Raw genomic sequence first — 19,130 nt, 5'->3', positions numbered from 1 at the left:
CAAGTGGCACTTTTCGACAGTTTATTGACATGTTTAGAGCGATTGTCTGTGCACCATTCGGTTACAGAGGAATACGATTGTAAAATAACAACAATAATTCAAAAGAGCTGTACACGGTTTGTAGATCTTTAAAAAAATGCATAATAAAAGTGAGGTGGGTTCACGGTTGAATACATGTGGGAGGTTTGAAATGAAGGTCAAATGACACTTCAAGTTGTCAAAGTAGTGCTAAACAATTAAAAGTAAATACTGTTTCGGAATCTAGTAAAAGTTACACTTGAAAACTAAAAGACACATCGATAATGAAATCACCTAAAAGTAAATGATAATAGGAATCTAAAACTAAAAAAATAAGGAGGTGCCCCAACAGTTCTTCCATCCACATGCCAACATCGTATCAATGTTGTGTTTTTTTTGGCAGGTTTGCACAATGTTTCATTCTTTTATTCAAACCCGTAAATAGCTGGATACTGTCTACAGTAGCAGATAAATGCTGTCACGTTTGAAGAGTTGTGTAGTGAAATTACAGCGTGCCACCCTAAATCCTGAGTGACAATAACCATAAAAAAATAGAAAGAAATTATGAGCCATGTTGAAATTGTGAAATACGTAACAGTAAAAATTTGGAGTCCGATCCAAAATTCTGGATGGGTGAAAAAAAAATGGCCTTTAATATTGTACAAATTTTGCGACTGAGTGAATTTGGTGGACTTTTTGACCATAAGAAAGTGCACAAAAACCTGTTAGTGTATTTTGCTCAACATTTAACAGAAAGTCTCCCATTTCTAAATAGAAGTCATATCAATTGTAAATTTTATCAACCAAAACACGGTAGGTACCATGTTACTACATATGCATCAAGCATTTTCAAAATATTGAATGCAATTTAAACTAAAGATTTTTTCCCGTGGTTAATATGTCGGCAATGACGCTGTGCTGAGCAGCGAGCTGGAAACGCACGAGTGACACAATCAAAATAAAATAAAAAAACCTGGCCTGAATTTCTCTGATGCTGCAGCAGAGTTGGTGGCAAATATTAGTCGCATTACAGTACACAAAGCGTGACTCTCACATCCAAACATTGGTCAAGTATGAGGATTTTTCTTCACTTCCATTTTTGCACATCGAACACCCGAAAACCCGGAAGACATCTGAAGTCATCAAACACTCAAGCGTGATTTCAAAAGGCAGTGGAATGTATTTTGAGTGCAGCGTACATAGTGTGCCTACATGTCTGTACATGCTAGTGACACACATACACACACGCCAGAGAATATCCACTCTTCCATACATAGCTATTATATTCGAGCTTGTTGGGGTGAGGTGGGGACGGGCTACACAGTCATATTCACTTACAAAAATAGGATCACAATATTAACCATTCAATAAGAGCACCAGGGAGGCTAATACACAGCCTGTATGGTCGGCTACATTCAACGTCCGAGCAACGGCAGTACTGTTGTCAATGTATGTATCTCTCCTTTTTTGTATGAGAGAGAAAGAAAAAGAGAGAAAGAGAGAAACAAATATGACACATTTTCACACTCATGGGCTCAGCTACGTCTAACACATCCCGGACCATACGCAGCTTTTCTGCCAAGTTGCACAACTGAATCAGATACAAAAATAGTATATGTATTTTATATATATATATATGGATATATCTGTTTTTTTTACCCAAACACTAGACTATACAGTATTTCCTAACAAAATAACTTTTCTTTGACGCGTAAAGATGCCCACAACGTAATAAAGGGGATTTTTTGTTTGTTTGTTTGTTTTAGCTTAAGCTTTGGACCCACCGACACACTCACATACAGTACATTTTTTTTCAATCAGGGTTAAGGACATGGTTAGCCCAGACAAAATACAAGTCGGGGACACTGTGTTACTCCCTGCGCTGTAGGGGATGGTGGGAAGGAGAGGGACGGGGGCACTACCACTATATTTGAGGCGACCGCCGCTAGATCTTAGCTTAGCTTACACAAGAACAAATGGTGTTATTGCGTCAGGGAGTTTGGTGAGTTTGTGTGTGTAAAGTGGATCTTACCTAGTTTGTTGGGAGTCCAAGCCCTTGTTTATACTCAATCTGCGTGATGATGGGGCTTGAGATCTGACCAAGTGCATCCAGATCTTTAATCCGTCACCAAATCCAGGAGGAGAAATAAGTGAAGGGGCTGCATACGGTTGGAAAAAAAATTAAAATAAAGAGGAAGGAAGCTTTTTGTAGCGGCTAGTCGATGGGACCCTGGAAGATGAGCCGCGTCCACCCAGGGGTGCTAAGTGCGGCAGAGCAGAAGGGGCACACGGGTCTGAAAGCGTGCGTCCCGTGAGGCAGCGGGGTATCTGCCCAGTACCTGGTTGTCCTTTCTGAGCACACATGGCCACACGGCACAAAGGCGTACGTGGGGGCGTCGGCGTCCACGTACACGGCCGGCTCGCAGCCCAGCCACAGGGGGACGTAGGGCCCCACGCTGCGGCACAACGGGCATTCCCGCCGCGTGGTGGAGCCCTCGCCTTCTAAGAGCTCTTCTTCGCCGCCCCCCTCGGATCTCTGGCCCCAGTCGTGGCGCCCGTGGACGTGGCCGCAAGTGAGGTAGACCCAGGGCTGACGTTCTTCAAGGCTGAAATTACAATGTCTTAAATCCATAGGTTTTTTTCATTTTTCGTACCGCGTAACATAAAAAAAATGGCTGAATGGATCATCAACAACCTACACCTTTAACACTACCTCTACCACTATTCGGTCATCTTCTAACACCTAAGGGTAATTAGGTTGTCACCGCCGGCGGGACATACCTGTGGCTGCGAGGCAGGCTAGGAAAGGCAAGCGTGCTGAGACCCACGGGACACTGCGGGCGCGATGCATTCAGCTCTTGGCGAAGAGCCTCCAGGTGACGCAGGGTGGGAGCGCGCATGAGGCCCTCGCCCGTTCGCCAGAGGAGGGTGGCGCCACACAGGTCCACCAGTGAGCCGTCACGCAGCGCGCTGCTCTCGCCTTCCGCCTGCAGAAGGGCAGCACACATTAACTCATTCACAGCCAGATGAAACGATGTGCAAAAATGCCAGGCTTTTTGGCATTTTCACGCGAATTCCAGGACCCACAGAATATTGAGTTTTAGGGCGACATAAACATTCAAGATAACGTTAGAAACCTTACTCTCTTCTTTCACTAAAAAAAGTTAATTCCGTAGTTATACAGTTCTGGAGTTATTTGAGCTTGAAATGAGGGCGGCTGTCCAAAATAAAATGCAATACAAACATACTGGATTGGTTAATATAGTACTTTAAAAACAACAGAAGCTGGAACAAACCACTAACATGGAAAATAGGGAAATGCTGTCCCCCCGTGGAAGGGACAAAACATTGCCAGAGGGCTGACCAGCGCTTGATCGACAGTCCCAGCAGTGAATGAGTTAAAGGTGTAACAAATGGTTTTTTTGCTTTGTTTTCTCGACACCGTTGATAGGGACCCCAAAACTAAATTTAAATTGTAAGAGAAAAATCGGTGTGGGTATAGTTACACTTCCAGTTCCATACCACAAACCGATTGCATAGAGACACTCCTCAACTTACGAACGAGATATGTTACGTACAGTCGTTTGTCAGGTGAATTTGTTCGTAAGTTGATTCAGTGCTATATTTTGTATCGAATGTATGTTTAAGGCTTGTATGTTTATGGTTTATATAAGTATGTTTAATGCTTGTATAAGTAACCTGTATTGGTTTGTACTGAAAAATAAACATTTAATAAAATATATGCTCTATAAAGATATGTACAAGTACAACTGGAGAGAATACTACATATGTTACTACAAAAATGCTCGTATGTACTGTTGTTTTTCACTCAAATGTTCATAAGTAGGGGAGCGTCTGTAACCCAAATACACATACTGTTCCACCCCCCCATAAAAAAAACAAATAAATCCAGAAATAGACGACTCACGAGTTTGCCTCGGCAGGGCCCAGAACGAGTTTCCCGCAGGGCGTAGACGTCGCCGCACACCGAGATCTCCCGCCACAGACCTTGTTTGGGGTCCTCGGGGAAACCATCAGGGTGCATGACGAGCACGCCGTTGGTGGTCAGGCCGTCCATGTGGCCGTCTGGGTTTTTCCACTTGGTCGCCTTCTCCTGCGGCAACACATGCGCAATGACTTACACAATCGTCAAATTAAGCAAGTGAATATAAAATAGAGGTAAAAAAAACTCGCAGTACCCCTAAGAAGATATTTTTGGAGGAGTCGAAGCCGGCCGCATAGATCCGCGCCGTATACGGCGGGTGGCGCTCACACACCACGCGGCAGGCAAAACGTGAGATGGTGCTGGGGGCGATGGAAGGGTCTTCGCCTTCCTTCACACCCCCAGAGGTGTCCGTCACTACGAAGTCAATGGGACTCTCTGTGGAGCGTCCAATCTGTGGAAAAAGGAAAAAATAATAATTTCATCATCAACCTTCATTCTTTACAGCCAATCACATGACACGATACCGTATTATGGGATGTGAATTACCTGGAACATGTCGGTATTGCTGTCATGGCAATACTCGACCACCACTGTCTGGTTGCGGGACAGCGTGAAGGAGATGCTGTGCTGTCCCCTGCTGTGCACAGCCTGCAATGAAACCAGTGGCGACCATACGTTTAGTGAGCTTTATTAGCCTGTGGCTCATTAACTCATTCGCTGCCATTCCCAAATTTATTCGGGAATAGAAAAGCATGACATTGGAATGCCATTCCCGAATTTGATCGGGTCTTGGGTACGGGGAGGTGGCGATAAAGCGCTGGTCAGACCTCTGGCAATGTTTTTTCCTTCCACAAGGGGCAGCATTTGCCTTTTGTCCATGTTAGCGCTTTGTTACAGCTTCAGCTGTTGTTTAAGCGCTACATAAATCAATATGTATGTCTTGTATTTTGTAATTCTGTCCCCATGTCAAGCTCAGATAACTTCAGAACCATATAACTTGGGAATTAACTTTTTTTCTGATGAAAGAAAATAGTTCAGTAGACTTTTCTTCAAGATTTAGCTTGTAGTAGACGTGCACATTCCACCATGACATTCCAGATCCACTGGTGAAAAGGACGCTTTGATCCTCTCCTCAATCATCAAGAACGGCTTCATGTAGGAAAGAGGGTACAGAAAGTGCTTAAGATTGAATGACTGTCTGTATCTTTATGTTGTCATATTATTTGTTATTTAGTTTTTTGTACTTTTGACTTCAAGATGGTGCCACGAGAGTGGCTGCCTTTCCAGCAGCTCCTGTAATTTGTTTTTCTACTCCTTCCTTTCCTCTTCCTTTCATCACTTTGCTGCAGCGAAATGTAAACGTATCCACTGTGAGACTAATAAAGGCTAATCAGAATCAGAATCAGAATCAGAATACCTTTATTTGTCCCGCAATGGGGAAATTTGCAGTCCACAGCAGCAATTGAAGAGGGATGGGGTTGGGGTGGGAGTGAAAGGATAGAAAACAAGATATTCTAAGCATAACAAAATAAAAATGTCAACTGTATACTGTGCAAATGTAGATGTGCAAAAACCGTTCTATAAACAAGACTGTGCATAGTGCAGAATCAAGAAATGCATTTAGATATATTGCAACAACCCATATTTACAAGTGTCCAGTTTTTTTGTTTTTTTTTCACGTGTGATCATTGGGAATTGTGAAGCCTGACAGCAGTCGGTAGGAACGAGCGGCGGTACCTCTCCTTCTTGCAGCGCGGGTGTAATAGTCTCTCTAATCTAATCAATCTAAAGTTTCTATCACTGTATTGAATGCTTGTGTAGTCCTAAAACTCAATATTCGATCGGTCCTGGAATTCAAGTGAAAATGACAAAAACCCTGGCACAGGAGTGGACACATTTTTGCACAATATCTGGCAGTGAATGAGTTAATATCACAGGGGAGCTTATTAGCATCAACACAGGTTGGTCCATTTTGTTGCACACACACGCACTCGCACACCTTGCTGTCCTGAGGTGTGTTGAGGATGTGCACGGCGCTGGGCTTGACGCCGTTGGCCTTGGCGCGTCGGTACAGAGCGAAGCGGCTTTTTCGGCGCCCGCGGTCGCCGCTGGGAAGTGAGCCATTGTACCTGGTGATGGAGAAAGGAGGAAAATGAAAAACATTACGTTAAAGAGGGTAAAATGCTCAAAGAGAGAGAGATTCAGAGATGTATTAAATTTCGTCGAACTGGTGCTGAAAAGATGAAGAGATATCAAAATGCAGCGGCTAAAAAAGCTGAGCCGCAAGATTCTTTTGAACCAAAATCAAAAGCACCGTTTGAGCTCAACCCTCAATGAGAATTCATCTCCTCAGCCAGCGTGGCACAAAGACGAAGCGGGCATCACGGGCATTGCTCGCAACAAAGACAGCGTGTCAGCAAAGCGTGGATGTCGCCATACATGTTGATTCATCGTCTGACGCTGCTCTTTTTTTTTGTTCTTGTGACACAAACGCAGCAGGAAGTGCCTGTTCTACAGATAAGAGGCGCTCGGGAAATCAGCGTCATGGTTTCCACAAAAGTTCAGCACCTTCACCCTGGATGGGACTTTCCAAAATGTCACATTTTGTCCCCTGACCAAAAATGGAGTTCACAACAAATCTTTTTTTCTCAATAGCTTCTAGCACTCAGCCTGACATTTATGAGATAATTACAGGAAGTGAGAAGTGATTATAGTTGTGCATTGACAGCTGGTGATTAAAAACTCCCCTTCACTCAAATTTGATAGAAACTTCAATATGGAAAAATGACTTGCGGGTTTTATGCGTTAACAAATGCTTCACAAAAGGCTGTGCACGGTTTGTCCTTATTTTATTTCTGAAGCAGATTAAAACATTTTCCACGCTGGCGGTTAGGGCAGCCTGCAGCCTTAAGGCCGTTAATATCCTCCATTTGAAAGCAATTCTCTCTGTGGGAAATATGAATATGTTATACATATTTGTTATGAACAGTGTGGACAAGATTTTAAGTGCTGGCACATCTTTGTGTGGGATTGGCCTCGCGGTAGCTGGCTTGACATCATCCAGCTTGACAGAGGGAAGGTCAAATCCCATAAGAGATGCGACTGAAAGGCAAAGGCAGCCTCTGTGTAACCCGCTGAATTTCTTCTGCATTGCCTCAAGCATTCCCATCCATGCAAGTGGACAACCCCATTATCTAGTCGTGGTGAAGTTCTGTAGTTCCTGTCAAAACTCAGTTTGGAATATGCAACAAAGGTATAAGAATCTGTTTTAATACACAATGAATTGAGAGATTGCCTAGATTTATTTATATATCCTCATTTTTTTGTAATTTCAGGTTGCAAATTGCTATCTGGTGTCGTGGAAGACATCTGTATTCAGATATTCATCCTGCGAGCAGGAAGGGGCTGGGTGGGAAGAGTGGAGGGGGGGGGGGGGTCAACAATAGACCGTTAGGTCAGTTATCTTTGGCACAGACAGGAAACTGTGTAGACCAAGAGGGACGTCTCCGCAAACCTGGCAGGGGCACAAGTGCGATTGTGTATGTGCGCATGGGGTACGAGGCTGAAGCACCCATGAGATTCCACGAAAGGCCGCCAGTCACGAACCGGGCTTTTCTCCTCCCACTACCACTCTGCTACTATTCCACCATCAGGATGAAACTTAACCCATCAGAAAAAAAACAAAAAGACTATATACACCCTGTACTATAAAAAGCATGCACACTGTCATGCATTTTTCAGACGGTCCCTACTTGTAGCCATAAAAAATCCAGCATAGGATGACATCATCGGGATTCAGCTCCCCCTCCAACTGTACACCTACAACCATTGATGAAAAAGTGTCTCCATTGCAGTTTTGTGTCAAGTGGCCATCGTGTATTTTTTTCCTCCACAACACACAAACGGACCACGATCGTACAAGACATTTTTGTGAGCTTTAAAGTTAGTTTTTAACGCACAAATATCATCGATCGAGTAGCGGAAACGTCATCGGCTGGGCAATAAAACTGAAACACAAGCACAAATGATATGCAAGCGGTACATATTTGAACATTTTAGTGTGTCTGGGGCGAAACGATGATGGAGCGGTTTCTCCATCCTATTGGTTTTTTTAACTACTTACCCCAAAATGACCAGCTCGCCGTATTTTATCGAGTCTTTAACGGGCACATCATCTTCTCCGTCCTTTTTCGGTGAATTCATCAGCGAGGACTTGCTCCAGGAAATTGGATAAATGTAATTTTTAAAAGGGAAAATGAAAGGGAAAAGACAGACGAGTCGTTCTCAGCGGAGAATACTATGGACCGATTAAACAATGCTAACACCCCCCTCGAAAGTATATCGTTGCAGATCGTTGGGGGTTGTCTCTTCAGTCAAGTTGGGACACAGTCAGACAAAGTTTCCCCGGACTTATTGCCGAGTGTTTGGCAGTTTTAGTCCCCCGAAGGAGCATGTTTTCGAAGCTTGATAATACTCGAGTATTCCGCTAGCTTGTACAGAAATTTGTTGGCTAGCAAAACCAGAGAAAACGGCTTGCAGCTGGGAGTGGGGCATACCATCGGCAGCGGTTTTAGAAGGTGAACACATCTCGCTAGATTATAGATGCAGATGAAAGCAAAAGAAAACGAACGCATGTACACGTGTATTTAAACCCAATTCTAAACACTAGTTGACTTTTAACTCCACACAATTCAGTGTTTCCTGTCATATAAGATTCGCAGACAAACGACCACCCCCTTTACAAAGAAAAAATGGTTCACTTGGTGAGTTTTTCGTTTAGATTAAAATTCACAATTTTGCAAACTTTTTTTGTTGTTCGCAATAAAAACGGACGTGAATTTCATCAATCCCTTCTTAATAAAATCACGAACAAATAATTTTATAATATATGAATCTTACGTGGTTGCGCTTGGAAGGATGTGGGTCACCGACATGCATCAGACAAGCCACTTTGACTTTCTCTTCAAGCCTGGAAGTCATGAAGAGGATCTCATTATTCTGCTAAACCGTTGACAACAGTCTCCTTTTTGGTGCTATTTTTATTTTCTCGTTGATGCTCTTAAATGCATCAAAACGAGTGTTCGAATAAGGTCTCGGGCATACTCATACATACCAGTTAACAGGTTCACCACAAGAGGGCACTACGAGTCATTTAATTAGACGCACTTGCACACTCGTTCCAAATTTAATATCCAAATTTGTGTGAATTATATGCATACACCAAAGAGAAGGAATCATGCTCAGTCAGAACCAATAAGTTTGGTAAAGACAATGTGGTTGAGACGATTCCTATTCATGTGGTACTGTTTATTTTTATTGCAGCATTGGAGGACCTGTGAGGCAGACGTGTTAACCACTACCACTATTATGTACATACCAAAGATAAGTGGGAAGACAGAACAGTTTTAACTCTATTTGGTTTAGATATTGTCAGGACATGGCGTACTGTGTGCCTATTTCAAGTTAAACATTGCCGTGGGTTCACCTAGCGACATACATTTGACTGTTCAAATACCCTCAAGAATTTAGGCCTACCCACGGACACCCAAGATTCCGGAGGCTTTCTGATGATTTTTAATGGGTTGACGCCACACGGTGACTAATCCAAAATGCAAACCCACCCACCGACGGACACGCCTGTAAATTTGAAGCGAAAATCAACTGCAGTCAGACAGCTCACTGGGGCGAGTAATCAAGTGTTTGTTTTTACATTGTGAGAGACGGCGGGTAAAAACCGGCAAGACCAGATGCGCCTCCACATTCTCGCTGTGGGATTAAGGTCACGCCTGCCTCCACAAGTACTCCCTCTTTCCCTTGGCGGCCGTATCAGTGCTCCGTTTCATAAACGGCGTGAGAGCAAAGAAGGCCATTTCCAAATTCCACCATCTGAACTGCATTATTTCTGCTCACAATAAGAGCGCTTTGCGTCGCAGAGCAAAGTGACTCAACTTTCCTGACTTGTCATCAGACTAGAATTTATGTCCTCGGTGAGGTCACGGTATAGTGAGTGGAGTTGCTATAGGATAGTTATCACCAGTGGATTTTGCTGACATTCATGGTCAACAAGGGTGCAGAAAGTGCTTACAATTGAATAACTATCCGTGTCTTTTTGTTTTCATATTGTTTGTTATTTTGTTCTTTTGACTTCAAGATGGCAGCAGCTCATATATTTTGTCTTTCTACTTCTTTATTTCCTTCCTTCTTCCTTTCATCACTTTGCTGCTGTGAAATATAAATTTCTCCAGTGGGGGACTAATAAAGGCTAATCTCATCTAATGTAATGTAATTTAATGTAATCATCATCAAATGGTATCATGTTTGTGTGTTTGTATCAGTGCCAATGATTGCTCAGCATATTCCCCCAGGGATAATGTGGTCATTATTGGCTCTCAACAGGGGGTGGAAACTAATTGCATACACACGTACAACATGGACACAATCAAGTGGAGGAAATGCCTTTGTAGTAGTAGCTACTCACTTACATGCACGCCTTTATTGAGTTGGCATGTGACCCTGTGGGCCTTGTTAAAGTTATGACAAGATCACGTGAGCTGGGAAGATGAAAGACATTTGTCGGGTTACTTACAGACGATCCGGCTTCTGGTCCACCTGCAGGAAAACTGTCACACAAGCAACAAGAAAAACATTTTCTGTCCTCAAACACGGGACACATTTTGAGACCCCGTTGCGCTTACCAAATGTGGTTCTACAGGAAATTCCAGGCAGTCATGACAAGGAGGTTGGGGGGTCCTAATCATCCAAACTATTTAATGAGTGAAATGCCTGCGCTTGCTTGATGGTTTCCTGTCTGGCCCACTGAATAAAGAACTGAAGCAAGATTAAAATCAAAAGTGAGGAAGTGGCAAATGAGAGTATTGTCTGAGGGCAGGTCCAAAAGTGCGACCCGGTGGTCATTTTAAGTGTTTGTTTGATCACTTTGAACGTTTCAGAGGGCATCACAAATACAATCCAAAAATATTCGCTGAAAGAATTGATAACAAAAACCAAAAATGAGGCAGGAATCTAAAAATATTTTCCAAAATAATACACCCCCCACCCCAAGAAAAGGCTAACTTCCCGCAAGATGAAATTTGAACGTGAACGCTTATGACCACTGCACTACTGTGCCTCCTGCAAATTACATTTCCAGTGTATAAGGAGCCTCCTGTGTTCTTCCATCACCGTTTGGTTCAGGGCCACCACAAAAACAGACAAAATCCGACTTCAACGGACAGTTAGGACGGCGGAAAAAAAATCATTGGTACCGCCCTACCCACTCTCGAGGACTTGTACACTGCAAGAATCCAAACTAGGGCGCGGAAAATCATACTGGACCCTGCGCACCCTGCCCACCACCTTTTCCAGTTACACCCCTCAGGCAGGCGCTACTGATCCATGCGCACCAAATCCAGCAGACATTTAAACAGCTTTTTCCCCCAAGCCATTAACTCTTTGAACAGTAGCCCAAATGGAACTGTATAGTGCCTCTTTGCAATTTTTTTGATGATGATACTAGTGCAGCGTGTTCGACCGGAAACAAATTCCTTGTGTGTTCTACATACTTGCTTGTAAAGATGATTCTGAGTCTGATCAGAGTAAATGGATGGTGTATTTGCAAACTTTTTTCCACATATAAGGTGCACCTTCAATGAATGAAAACCATTTTCCAGATATAATATATAAATATATATTATTTGGTATTTAGTTTTTTTTCTTTTTTGTTTGACTTTATTACTTCCGTGTTGAGTGAACGCTGGCGCGTGTGGCTGCCGCTGTTCACCCGCAAAAGAGATATTCTGTGACTGTAAAGTGTCCTTGAGAGTTTTGAAAGGCGCCTATAAATGAAATGTATTATTATTATTATAAAGGTTTTCGAAATATAAGGCACACCACATTATAAGGCACGACAGTAGCAGCTGGGGTTCTGCATTACTCCCTCTACAGGGGAAAATTGATTTTGTGGCTGCTGACAGTAGTTGCGAGACCTGTTCTGGCTCAATATTACTTCACGTACAAGGCGCAGGGTCATCTTTTGAAGAAAATCAAGACTTTTGGGTGCACCTTATACACCGGAAAATACGGTATTATTAGTATTTTTTTTATTGTATTGCAAAAAGCCTTTGCAATTAAGATTTGGGGTGCCTTGGAGGAGGTCAGCACTCAACTGAGTGACGTGTACCATTCAGAAGGGCTCTACAAACAACAGTTGAACAATTGATTACCAGCAAGCGCTGCAGTATTCGTATAAGTCAGCATCAGGTCAAACTTCAAGAGAACAAACACGGACTTTGCAAACGCATGGCAGATAGTGAGCCAGCATTGCCAGGGCAGAGGAATTCCTGACCTGATGATCTTTATACATAGACAGGGAGATGTTTTTTTTTTCCTCTGCAGCGTTTTTTTCACCTGCTTTGTGAGCCTTGAAGCCGATACTGAGCAACAAGTTTCGCAAGTTTGCAGCCACAATTCACACCTGCTCACGGGGGTTTTGTAACAAATTTGAAATTCGTGTTATTATATTGACACCTTAAAAAAAAAAGAAATACCAGCACTTATTTTGAAAATAAAATATTAGAAATTCAGATACGTATTTTAATCAACTTGGGAAAAATGTTGTACATTCTGAATTTTTGGGGATTTTTTTTTTTGTTAAACAAAATCAAATAAGAGAATATAGTGACAACACATTCCAAATTGTCAATTAATTTTAAATAAAGATGTGTCAAAATTCCAATATTTAAATATCAATTACTTTTTGTAAGTGATATTTTTTATTGTTAGATAATTATTTAAAATTTCATTTTTACTACATTTTATATTGTTATTATTATTTAATTAATTGAATTGTTTAATTTAATAAATAGACATTCTTTATTTTAATTATAAAATTATTATTTAATTAAATTATTACATTCTTAATTTTCTAATACAAATTTAAACCTCACGTTTAAATGATTATTTGTATGGAATTATTTATTTTGTAACATGCATCTTTATTTTTTTACAACAAATAAGACCATATGAAATTGAACATTTGAATACAGAATGCTTGTGTATTTCTACCTGTGGCCAATTTCTATGGCAACATCCTTTTCTAAGTGAAAATTCTTTAACAAGGAAAACAACCAATCAATTCTAAGTGAAAATTCTTTAACGAGGAAAACAACCAATCAACTAAATAAGAGGATATACGGATAAGAATAAAAGAACAGGTGATCAATAGTGAAAATGTTCCCATATTTATATTTGTGAATTATCTTTGCCTCATTTGTGGTGTCATTCATTCATGGGTTATTTTTGGCCGTACCATTTATCCAAAACAAATATTAAACCCACATGTAGAATTGGTCACTTCCTGATTGCGACACATGCGACTGCTTTCATTTAACTTACAAAATCAACTACACTTGTTACAACTTTCAACAAATGTCCCCTCGAAACAATATCTGAGCTGACTTCCACATTTTACATGCGCATCCTCTTCCTGATCCAAAGCGGTTTAAAACGGCTTGTCATCATTTATTCTCGGCCGATGCAATGCATGCTGGTGATTCACGAGTTTCAAAAATGACGTCACTTCCTTGGTGGAAAAAGGTGCCACTTCAGCACTGGTGTGGATATAATCTTTTTTTATTATTATTACTTCAAATCAGCATAGCAAAACAAAACAAAAAAAGGCATCAAACTATGTTATGTGATGACGAAAAGGAATATGGGTCATCTGAGCACCAAAATGGAGGTGGCAAACACTTGACAGGGTCCGAAAAGATCAGTCAAACTAAACAAGTGCAGCAAAGAACAGCCCTCCCCTGATTTTTCGTTTTTTTTTTTTGGTGTGTGTGTGTGTGTCTGTGTGCGTGTATTAAGGCAGCTGAAACTACAAACAAGAAATATTCATATGAGACAATGAGCAAAAAAAAAATAGAGATCCATTTCACAGTGTGTGAATATTCAACGTCCAAAAAGTGTACAATCACTTGTTGTTGTCGAGGGCAGAGGACGGAAAAGGAAAAATTAAAACAAAACATTCTTTGAAAAAGTGAATAAAGGCAAATGTTCTGTCCTCAAACGCCTCTCAAAACCTTTGGATACGTAACCGGAATACTCGTGGTGAGATTCCTGAAAGTCGCGATGGTAAATTTATGAATAAGAGCAAAGCAAATATGAAGAAAAGTCGTTTTGGGGAGCATAGTGAGGAAGGTCGTGGGGTGGAAACTTTCGAGAGACATGAATAGGAATACAGTGGAGCACGCTACTATAACAGCTGTGAATAACGGTTGCTCATTATAAGTGCCATGAAAAAATAATATTTCCCTATAAATGCACAAAGTGGTGTAACAGGAAACGAATAGTGGCTTCTACAAAATAAAATGAAAAAAATGTGAATATCTGAACATGCGTGGGCCCACTGTAAACAAGGAATTATCCCTAAAATGTTTGGATCTCTATATGGAACTAAAACATAATTTAGGGAAATGTTTACTCATCAAATTTCATCCAAGCGTAGTGTGCGTTGATATACGAGCACTTTAATATAGTTTTTCAAGCTCTCGCTTGGTCCGATGATGTTTATTTATTTATTTAGGGTTAACATGAAGTACTGGTTACATCTGCACGACAAAATAATGTGATACCCTCAATTCCGACTGGAAATGTACATTCATTTGGGGGAAAAAAAAATGGAAATCGACATCCACCTGCGCATTTTTGAACATGCCTTTCGTTGTCACAAGACGGCAGCAGAGCATTTTCCTATTAGACAAGGCTATGGCTTGACTTAACAAAGCTCCTCCTCTCAGTATGACATTGCTGCCTGGCACAAAGATGGCATAAAAAAGTTGATATTAAAGGTGATAGGTCCTAATCAAAACAGAAAAAAACATGAGTTGATGATTCACTGCATTTCCAAAAATTCAGAGCTTAACTTCTCATGGAAATTAATTGAACACGTCCACACCATTGCAACCCGAATAAAGAGTGATCAAAAATGGGAATTAAAATAAAGATATAATTGCTAGAGAGGCGGCGGTGTCTCCGAACTGGGTTAAGATTTGTAGTTTGAGGTAAGCCAAGTGAGGCCCTCATAGAGTCCATCACCTGATGTGGCGCACGAGGGCTGCACGTACCAGTTGCGATCCCGGATACGCGTCAGGCCAAGCTTCTCTTGGATTTCGTGTGGCTTCATGGCGTCGGTCAGGTCTTGCTTGTTGGCGAAGATCAAGATGATGGCGTCACGCATCTCCCGGTCATTGATGATGCGGTGGAGCTCCTGGCGGGCCTCGTCGACCCGGTCCCGGTCAGCGCAGTCTACTACAAAGATCAGGCCCTGCGTGCCCGTGTAGTAGTGTCGCCAAAGTGGACGGATCTTATCCTGGCCGCCAACATCCCACACGTTAAACTTGACGTTCTTGTAGGTGACCGTCTCCACGTTGAAGCCCACCGTTGGGATGGTGGTGACAGACTGGCCCAGCTTCAGCTTGTACAGGATGGTTGTCTTGCCCGCCGCGTCAAGTCCAAGCATCAGTATTCTCATCTCCTTGTTGCCAAAGATCTTTGACAGCATTTTCCCCATCTTGTTTATCGTGCATAAATACTTTTAGAATTGGGAGGAGGGGTTAAAAAAAGCTTCTTCGGCGCAACAGTTTGGTAATGTGACCTGAGTGGATGGATGTATAGCCCTTGAGGGAAAACAGAAAGGATGCTTAAGTCTAACCTGTGCCCTTCAAAATCCACATTTCCACGGACGTCTCGACGTGTTCTTTCCACGGAGGCGGGACCGGTCCAAAGAACGGGCTTCTCACTTCCTCATTAGCCGCAGACAGTCTACACTTGCCCAGGGGCCTGTCGAATACATACACTGCTACAGTAGCTCAGCAGCCGCGGGTAATTCTCCCCCCTCAAAAAACTGTTTTAGAATCCACTCGCCCTGCTATAGCAGAACATGAAGCGGAACAAGTGCCAGAATAGGTCACTAATTCATCCGACTTTCTTCTGTCTTTTCCCCGCCTGTGTGTGACACAAGAGCGGGGAGGGATGTGAGGTGGAGGGCGACAACTTTGAAGCTGGAAAGAAAAAGATCCCTCGCTTTCGACGTATCAAAGTGGGGTGAAAAGGACTCACCTTTGCAGCTAACGTCCTTCTTGCGGTGGGCCGGGTTGTTTTTCCCCGCTTTTTCGCTTCTCTTCAGCCCTCTCGATCGTTCCCCCCTCCGGCCCCGCGGTGCTGTGTTTTACCGGAAAAGGTGCGGACCCACATCGGGCTCCACTTCCTCTACAACACTCATACACTAGTTTACGACTGTGCTGCCTTCAAATACTCGTCAACAGCTCGTATATTTTAACATTTGAAGCGTGAAAGGCGTACACGAGAGCGTGTTAGGTCGTTATAACTTCAGTATTTTATTGTTATTTATGATGATTTAGTCACAACAATTGAGCACATACCGATATTTATTGTGTACTTAATATGGCTTTGCTTATTCACATGATCAATGTTCGACAAAGTTGGAGTGGTTAATAATAAGAATATGAATACGGGATAAGAAAACCTTGATTACCATTAGAATAAATACCTCTCCCGACATACAATGAAATTACACCCGTCATATTTACTCTCCTTGATTTTAAAATATTAACAAAAAACAGTATGACCGATTAGAAAACAGAATTTCTCCTATTTACGAATGTTTACAAATACAGCACCTATTTCGCATGCGCGTTCCAACATGCCTGATTGGCTGCTTCAGAGCCATTTGAGCATTCGATTTGTGTCCAAAAATATCACGTTTAGAACAAGGATCGTATTGATTTTATTACATGTTGAGTCCATCATGTCCATTTTACGGCTAGAAACATTCAATTTCAGGAAGAAATCCACCATCTACTTTGAAGTTCTTTTTCTAACGGTCTCCTTTTCATTCATAAGCAATGCGGACGTTAGTGACGTAAAGGGCGTGGTTTGTCGCGTCATATTATTTAAAAAAATACAACAGCACTGACTGCATCCACAAATTAAATCAAATTTTTATATATTCATTAAAAACATATTTTCATTGTTTAACTTATTTTAAAGGGCCTTTCCGTTAATTTATGTTTCTCTATTTCTATTGGTGCTTAAAATTGTTTCCCAACATTTCTTGAATATAGTGTTTCATTTTAGGACAGCATTTAAGCAATAACAGTTTATTCAGAAAATCATTTTGGCCGTATTTTTATAAAATTGTTAACAAAAAATACAAACATTTTGTTAAAATATCGTGGCTTTTGGTATACAGTATTCTAATCATCGTTCAAAATTAATTGTACTTTAAAAAACAAACAACACATTTTCATGATACCACAAGAGGGCGCCAAATCTCTACTTTTATATGATTCAAGATCCACCACGAAAACCTTCAAAGTACAGGATAGTATTTCAATATTAATCACGCCACATAAATTCAAATTTGCATGTAAACGTTCATGAACACATTTGAAAAAAAAAAACACTATCTACAAATAAGAGATCTGAAAATTATGAAAATCATTACATTAAAAGCGTGAGAAAACTGAGATGGGAAAATTATTTTAGTAATCATACTTTTTGTGACATTCTGTGGTGTGATTGTTTTTCTAAATCTAAATTGGGTGTCTCGGCTCAATTAAATATTGATCAACAGTGTCTGTGATAATTGTGATTCATTTGAACATGGAAAATTGGTTTTATAAACTTCATGGCATATTATGTCATTAATGAAAACAAAAACACACCTTATTTTCCTCCACCCTCTAAACTTTATTGAATGAAATATAGACACATTTGTATAGCCGTACTATTAACAGCTTGGAAAATACAAAAAGATTGTTAAAATCATACTTTTGTGAATATAATTAAGAATGAAGCATATATGTTGTTATAACAAGAGGCTTTGTCAGTACATATAAGTGTATACACAGCATCTGTACAAGTGTTAACAAGCTCACAAGAGAAGTTAAAGCTGACAATAGGGTGAACATGACTTTTTAGGGGAACATTTATGTACAAAAAAGGGAGAAGCTTGATAAATGTGTTTTCTCATTTTGACCAATACTTGCTGGTGTGAGCCATTGATTCAACTAAAGAAAATATTGAATACATGTTTTCAGCAACCTCCAGACTGTGGTGGTCAAAAGTAGTTTGCATTCATAAATTAATGCACTATAGTTAAATATAGTTAAAAGGTTTTTCATCTACTACAAGACTGGTATGATAGCATTTTGTGTTATGATTAAAATGAAAACAAGTTTAAAAGCTTCTTTCACAGTTCTTTCAGCAACCATGAGGGGATTTATTCCATTTTTTTTAATTGACCTGCCAATATCACAGTTTGTACCACGGCTACTACAAAATACGTGAATAGTAATAATACCCATTCCCTCCTTGCCTTATGCAACAATTAGCTTGGGTAATGACTTGTTGCGTCTGGCAATTTTGAAAATAATCTTTACATGTGATGAAAAAAATAGATGAATAAAAATAAAGGGGTGACTGGAACAATACTCACGATATAAATACAATATACAATCAGTTTATCTTCTGAGATTCTCTCACGCCGTAACATCGCTAGAAACACAAACACAGGTAAACACTCATCCACTTGCTTGCCTCACATTGGAGTCACGCTGGGCCTGTTGGGGGTAGGGGCACAGATGGATGGATGGATGGATGCAGGGAGGTTGAAGGGAGGAGGATGCGTGGTGGACAGGAAGCTCGGCGACTCAAGTCTCTCTTCGGGTGGGAAGGGGCGGAGCCTATTCCCAGCGTGGCAATATGTCGCCGTGACTAAACATCTTCCTTGTATCACTCTCGTTCTAGTTGCCCCGGCAACAGTGCTGCGCCTTCATCTGGGGTGAGGAGTAAGAAGAGATATTAGTGACAATTTTTATGGCTGACCCTGGTTTTGTTGCTGAGTACTTATTTATGAAGAAATCCGATGCATTGAAATGATGGGGATGATTATTCCCTTTTAAGGGGAAAACTGAAGGCTGTCAGGACATTTGATTGTAAAATGAGAGTAAAAATGCCAGTCATCTAATGACGCAGTAAAATATTGACAAGAGGCAATCATCGGAAATGCAAAACGAATGGGAAAGTACATACTGTGCAAGATTTTAAAGGTTAAACTTAAAAAAAACAAATAAAACCAAAT

The 19,130-nt window shown here is 41.1% G+C and overlaps 3 protein-coding genes across 8 annotated transcripts in view; all 3 read right to left on the bottom strand.

Moving 5' to 3' along the window:
* Positions 1-7: 7 nt before the first annotated feature.
* Positions 8-10,727, bottom strand: LOC148883799 (E3 ubiquitin-protein ligase pellino homolog 2). Of its 3 annotated transcripts, XM_089022073.1 has the most exons (8): positions 10,551-10,727; positions 8,864-8,933; positions 5,964-6,093; positions 4,511-4,612; positions 4,218-4,415; positions 3,947-4,132; positions 2,800-3,005; positions 8-2,624 (listed from the first exon to the last, which is right to left on the bottom strand). In XM_089022073.1, the coding sequence occupies exons 2-8, from the start codon at positions 8,896-8,898 to the stop codon at positions 2,234-2,236; spliced, it is 1,248 nt and encodes a 415-aa protein (XP_088878199.1). In that variant the 5' UTR covers positions 8,899-8,933; positions 10,551-10,727; the 3' UTR covers positions 8-2,233. The 3 variants fall into 3 exon arrangements, with proteins under 3 accessions (XP_088878199.1, XP_088878198.1, XP_088878197.1); XM_089022072.1 differs by lacking the exon at positions 10,551-10,727 and having other exon boundaries at positions 8,864-9,196; XM_089022071.1 differs by lacking the exons at positions 8,864-8,933; positions 10,551-10,727 and adding an exon at positions 8,088-8,600.
* Positions 10,728-13,576: 2,849 nt separating this feature from the next.
* LOC148883798 (ADP-ribosylation factor 6-like) lies at positions 13,577-16,222 on the bottom strand. 2 transcript variants are annotated; one of them, XM_089021376.1, is made up of 2 exons: positions 16,085-16,222; positions 13,577-15,970 (listed from the first exon to the last, which is right to left on the bottom strand). In XM_089021376.1, the coding sequence occupies exon 2, from the start codon at positions 15,534-15,536 to the stop codon at positions 15,009-15,011; it is 528 nt and encodes a 175-aa protein (XP_088877502.1). In that variant the 5' UTR covers positions 15,537-15,970; positions 16,085-16,222; the 3' UTR covers positions 13,577-15,008. The 2 variants fall into 2 exon arrangements, with proteins under 2 accessions (XP_088877502.1, XP_088877503.1); XM_089021377.1 differs by having other exon boundaries at positions 13,577-15,642; positions 16,085-16,208.
* Positions 16,223-17,713: 1,491 nt separating this feature from the next.
* akap12b (A-kinase anchoring protein 12b) overlaps positions 17,714-19,130 on the bottom strand; it is a 32,795-nt gene continuing 31,378 nt past the window's right edge. For all 3 annotated transcript variants that reach the window (XM_089021373.1, XM_089021374.1, XM_089021375.1), the window contains one exon: positions 17,714-18,825. The gene's annotated coding sequence lies outside the window, so the exon portion shown is untranslated. The remainder of the gene's footprint in view (positions 18,826-19,130) is intronic.

Source organism: Hippocampus bargibanti, linkage group LG19, assembly GCF_051943395.1.
Source record: "Hippocampus bargibanti isolate YZ-2025 linkage group LG19, ASM5194339v1, whole genome shotgun sequence".
Lineage (NCBI taxonomy): Eukaryota > Metazoa > Chordata > Actinopteri > Syngnathiformes > Syngnathidae > Hippocampus > Hippocampus bargibanti.
The sequence above is the reverse complement of the archived record's forward strand: the minus strand, read 5'-3'. Positions and strand labels throughout refer to the sequence as shown.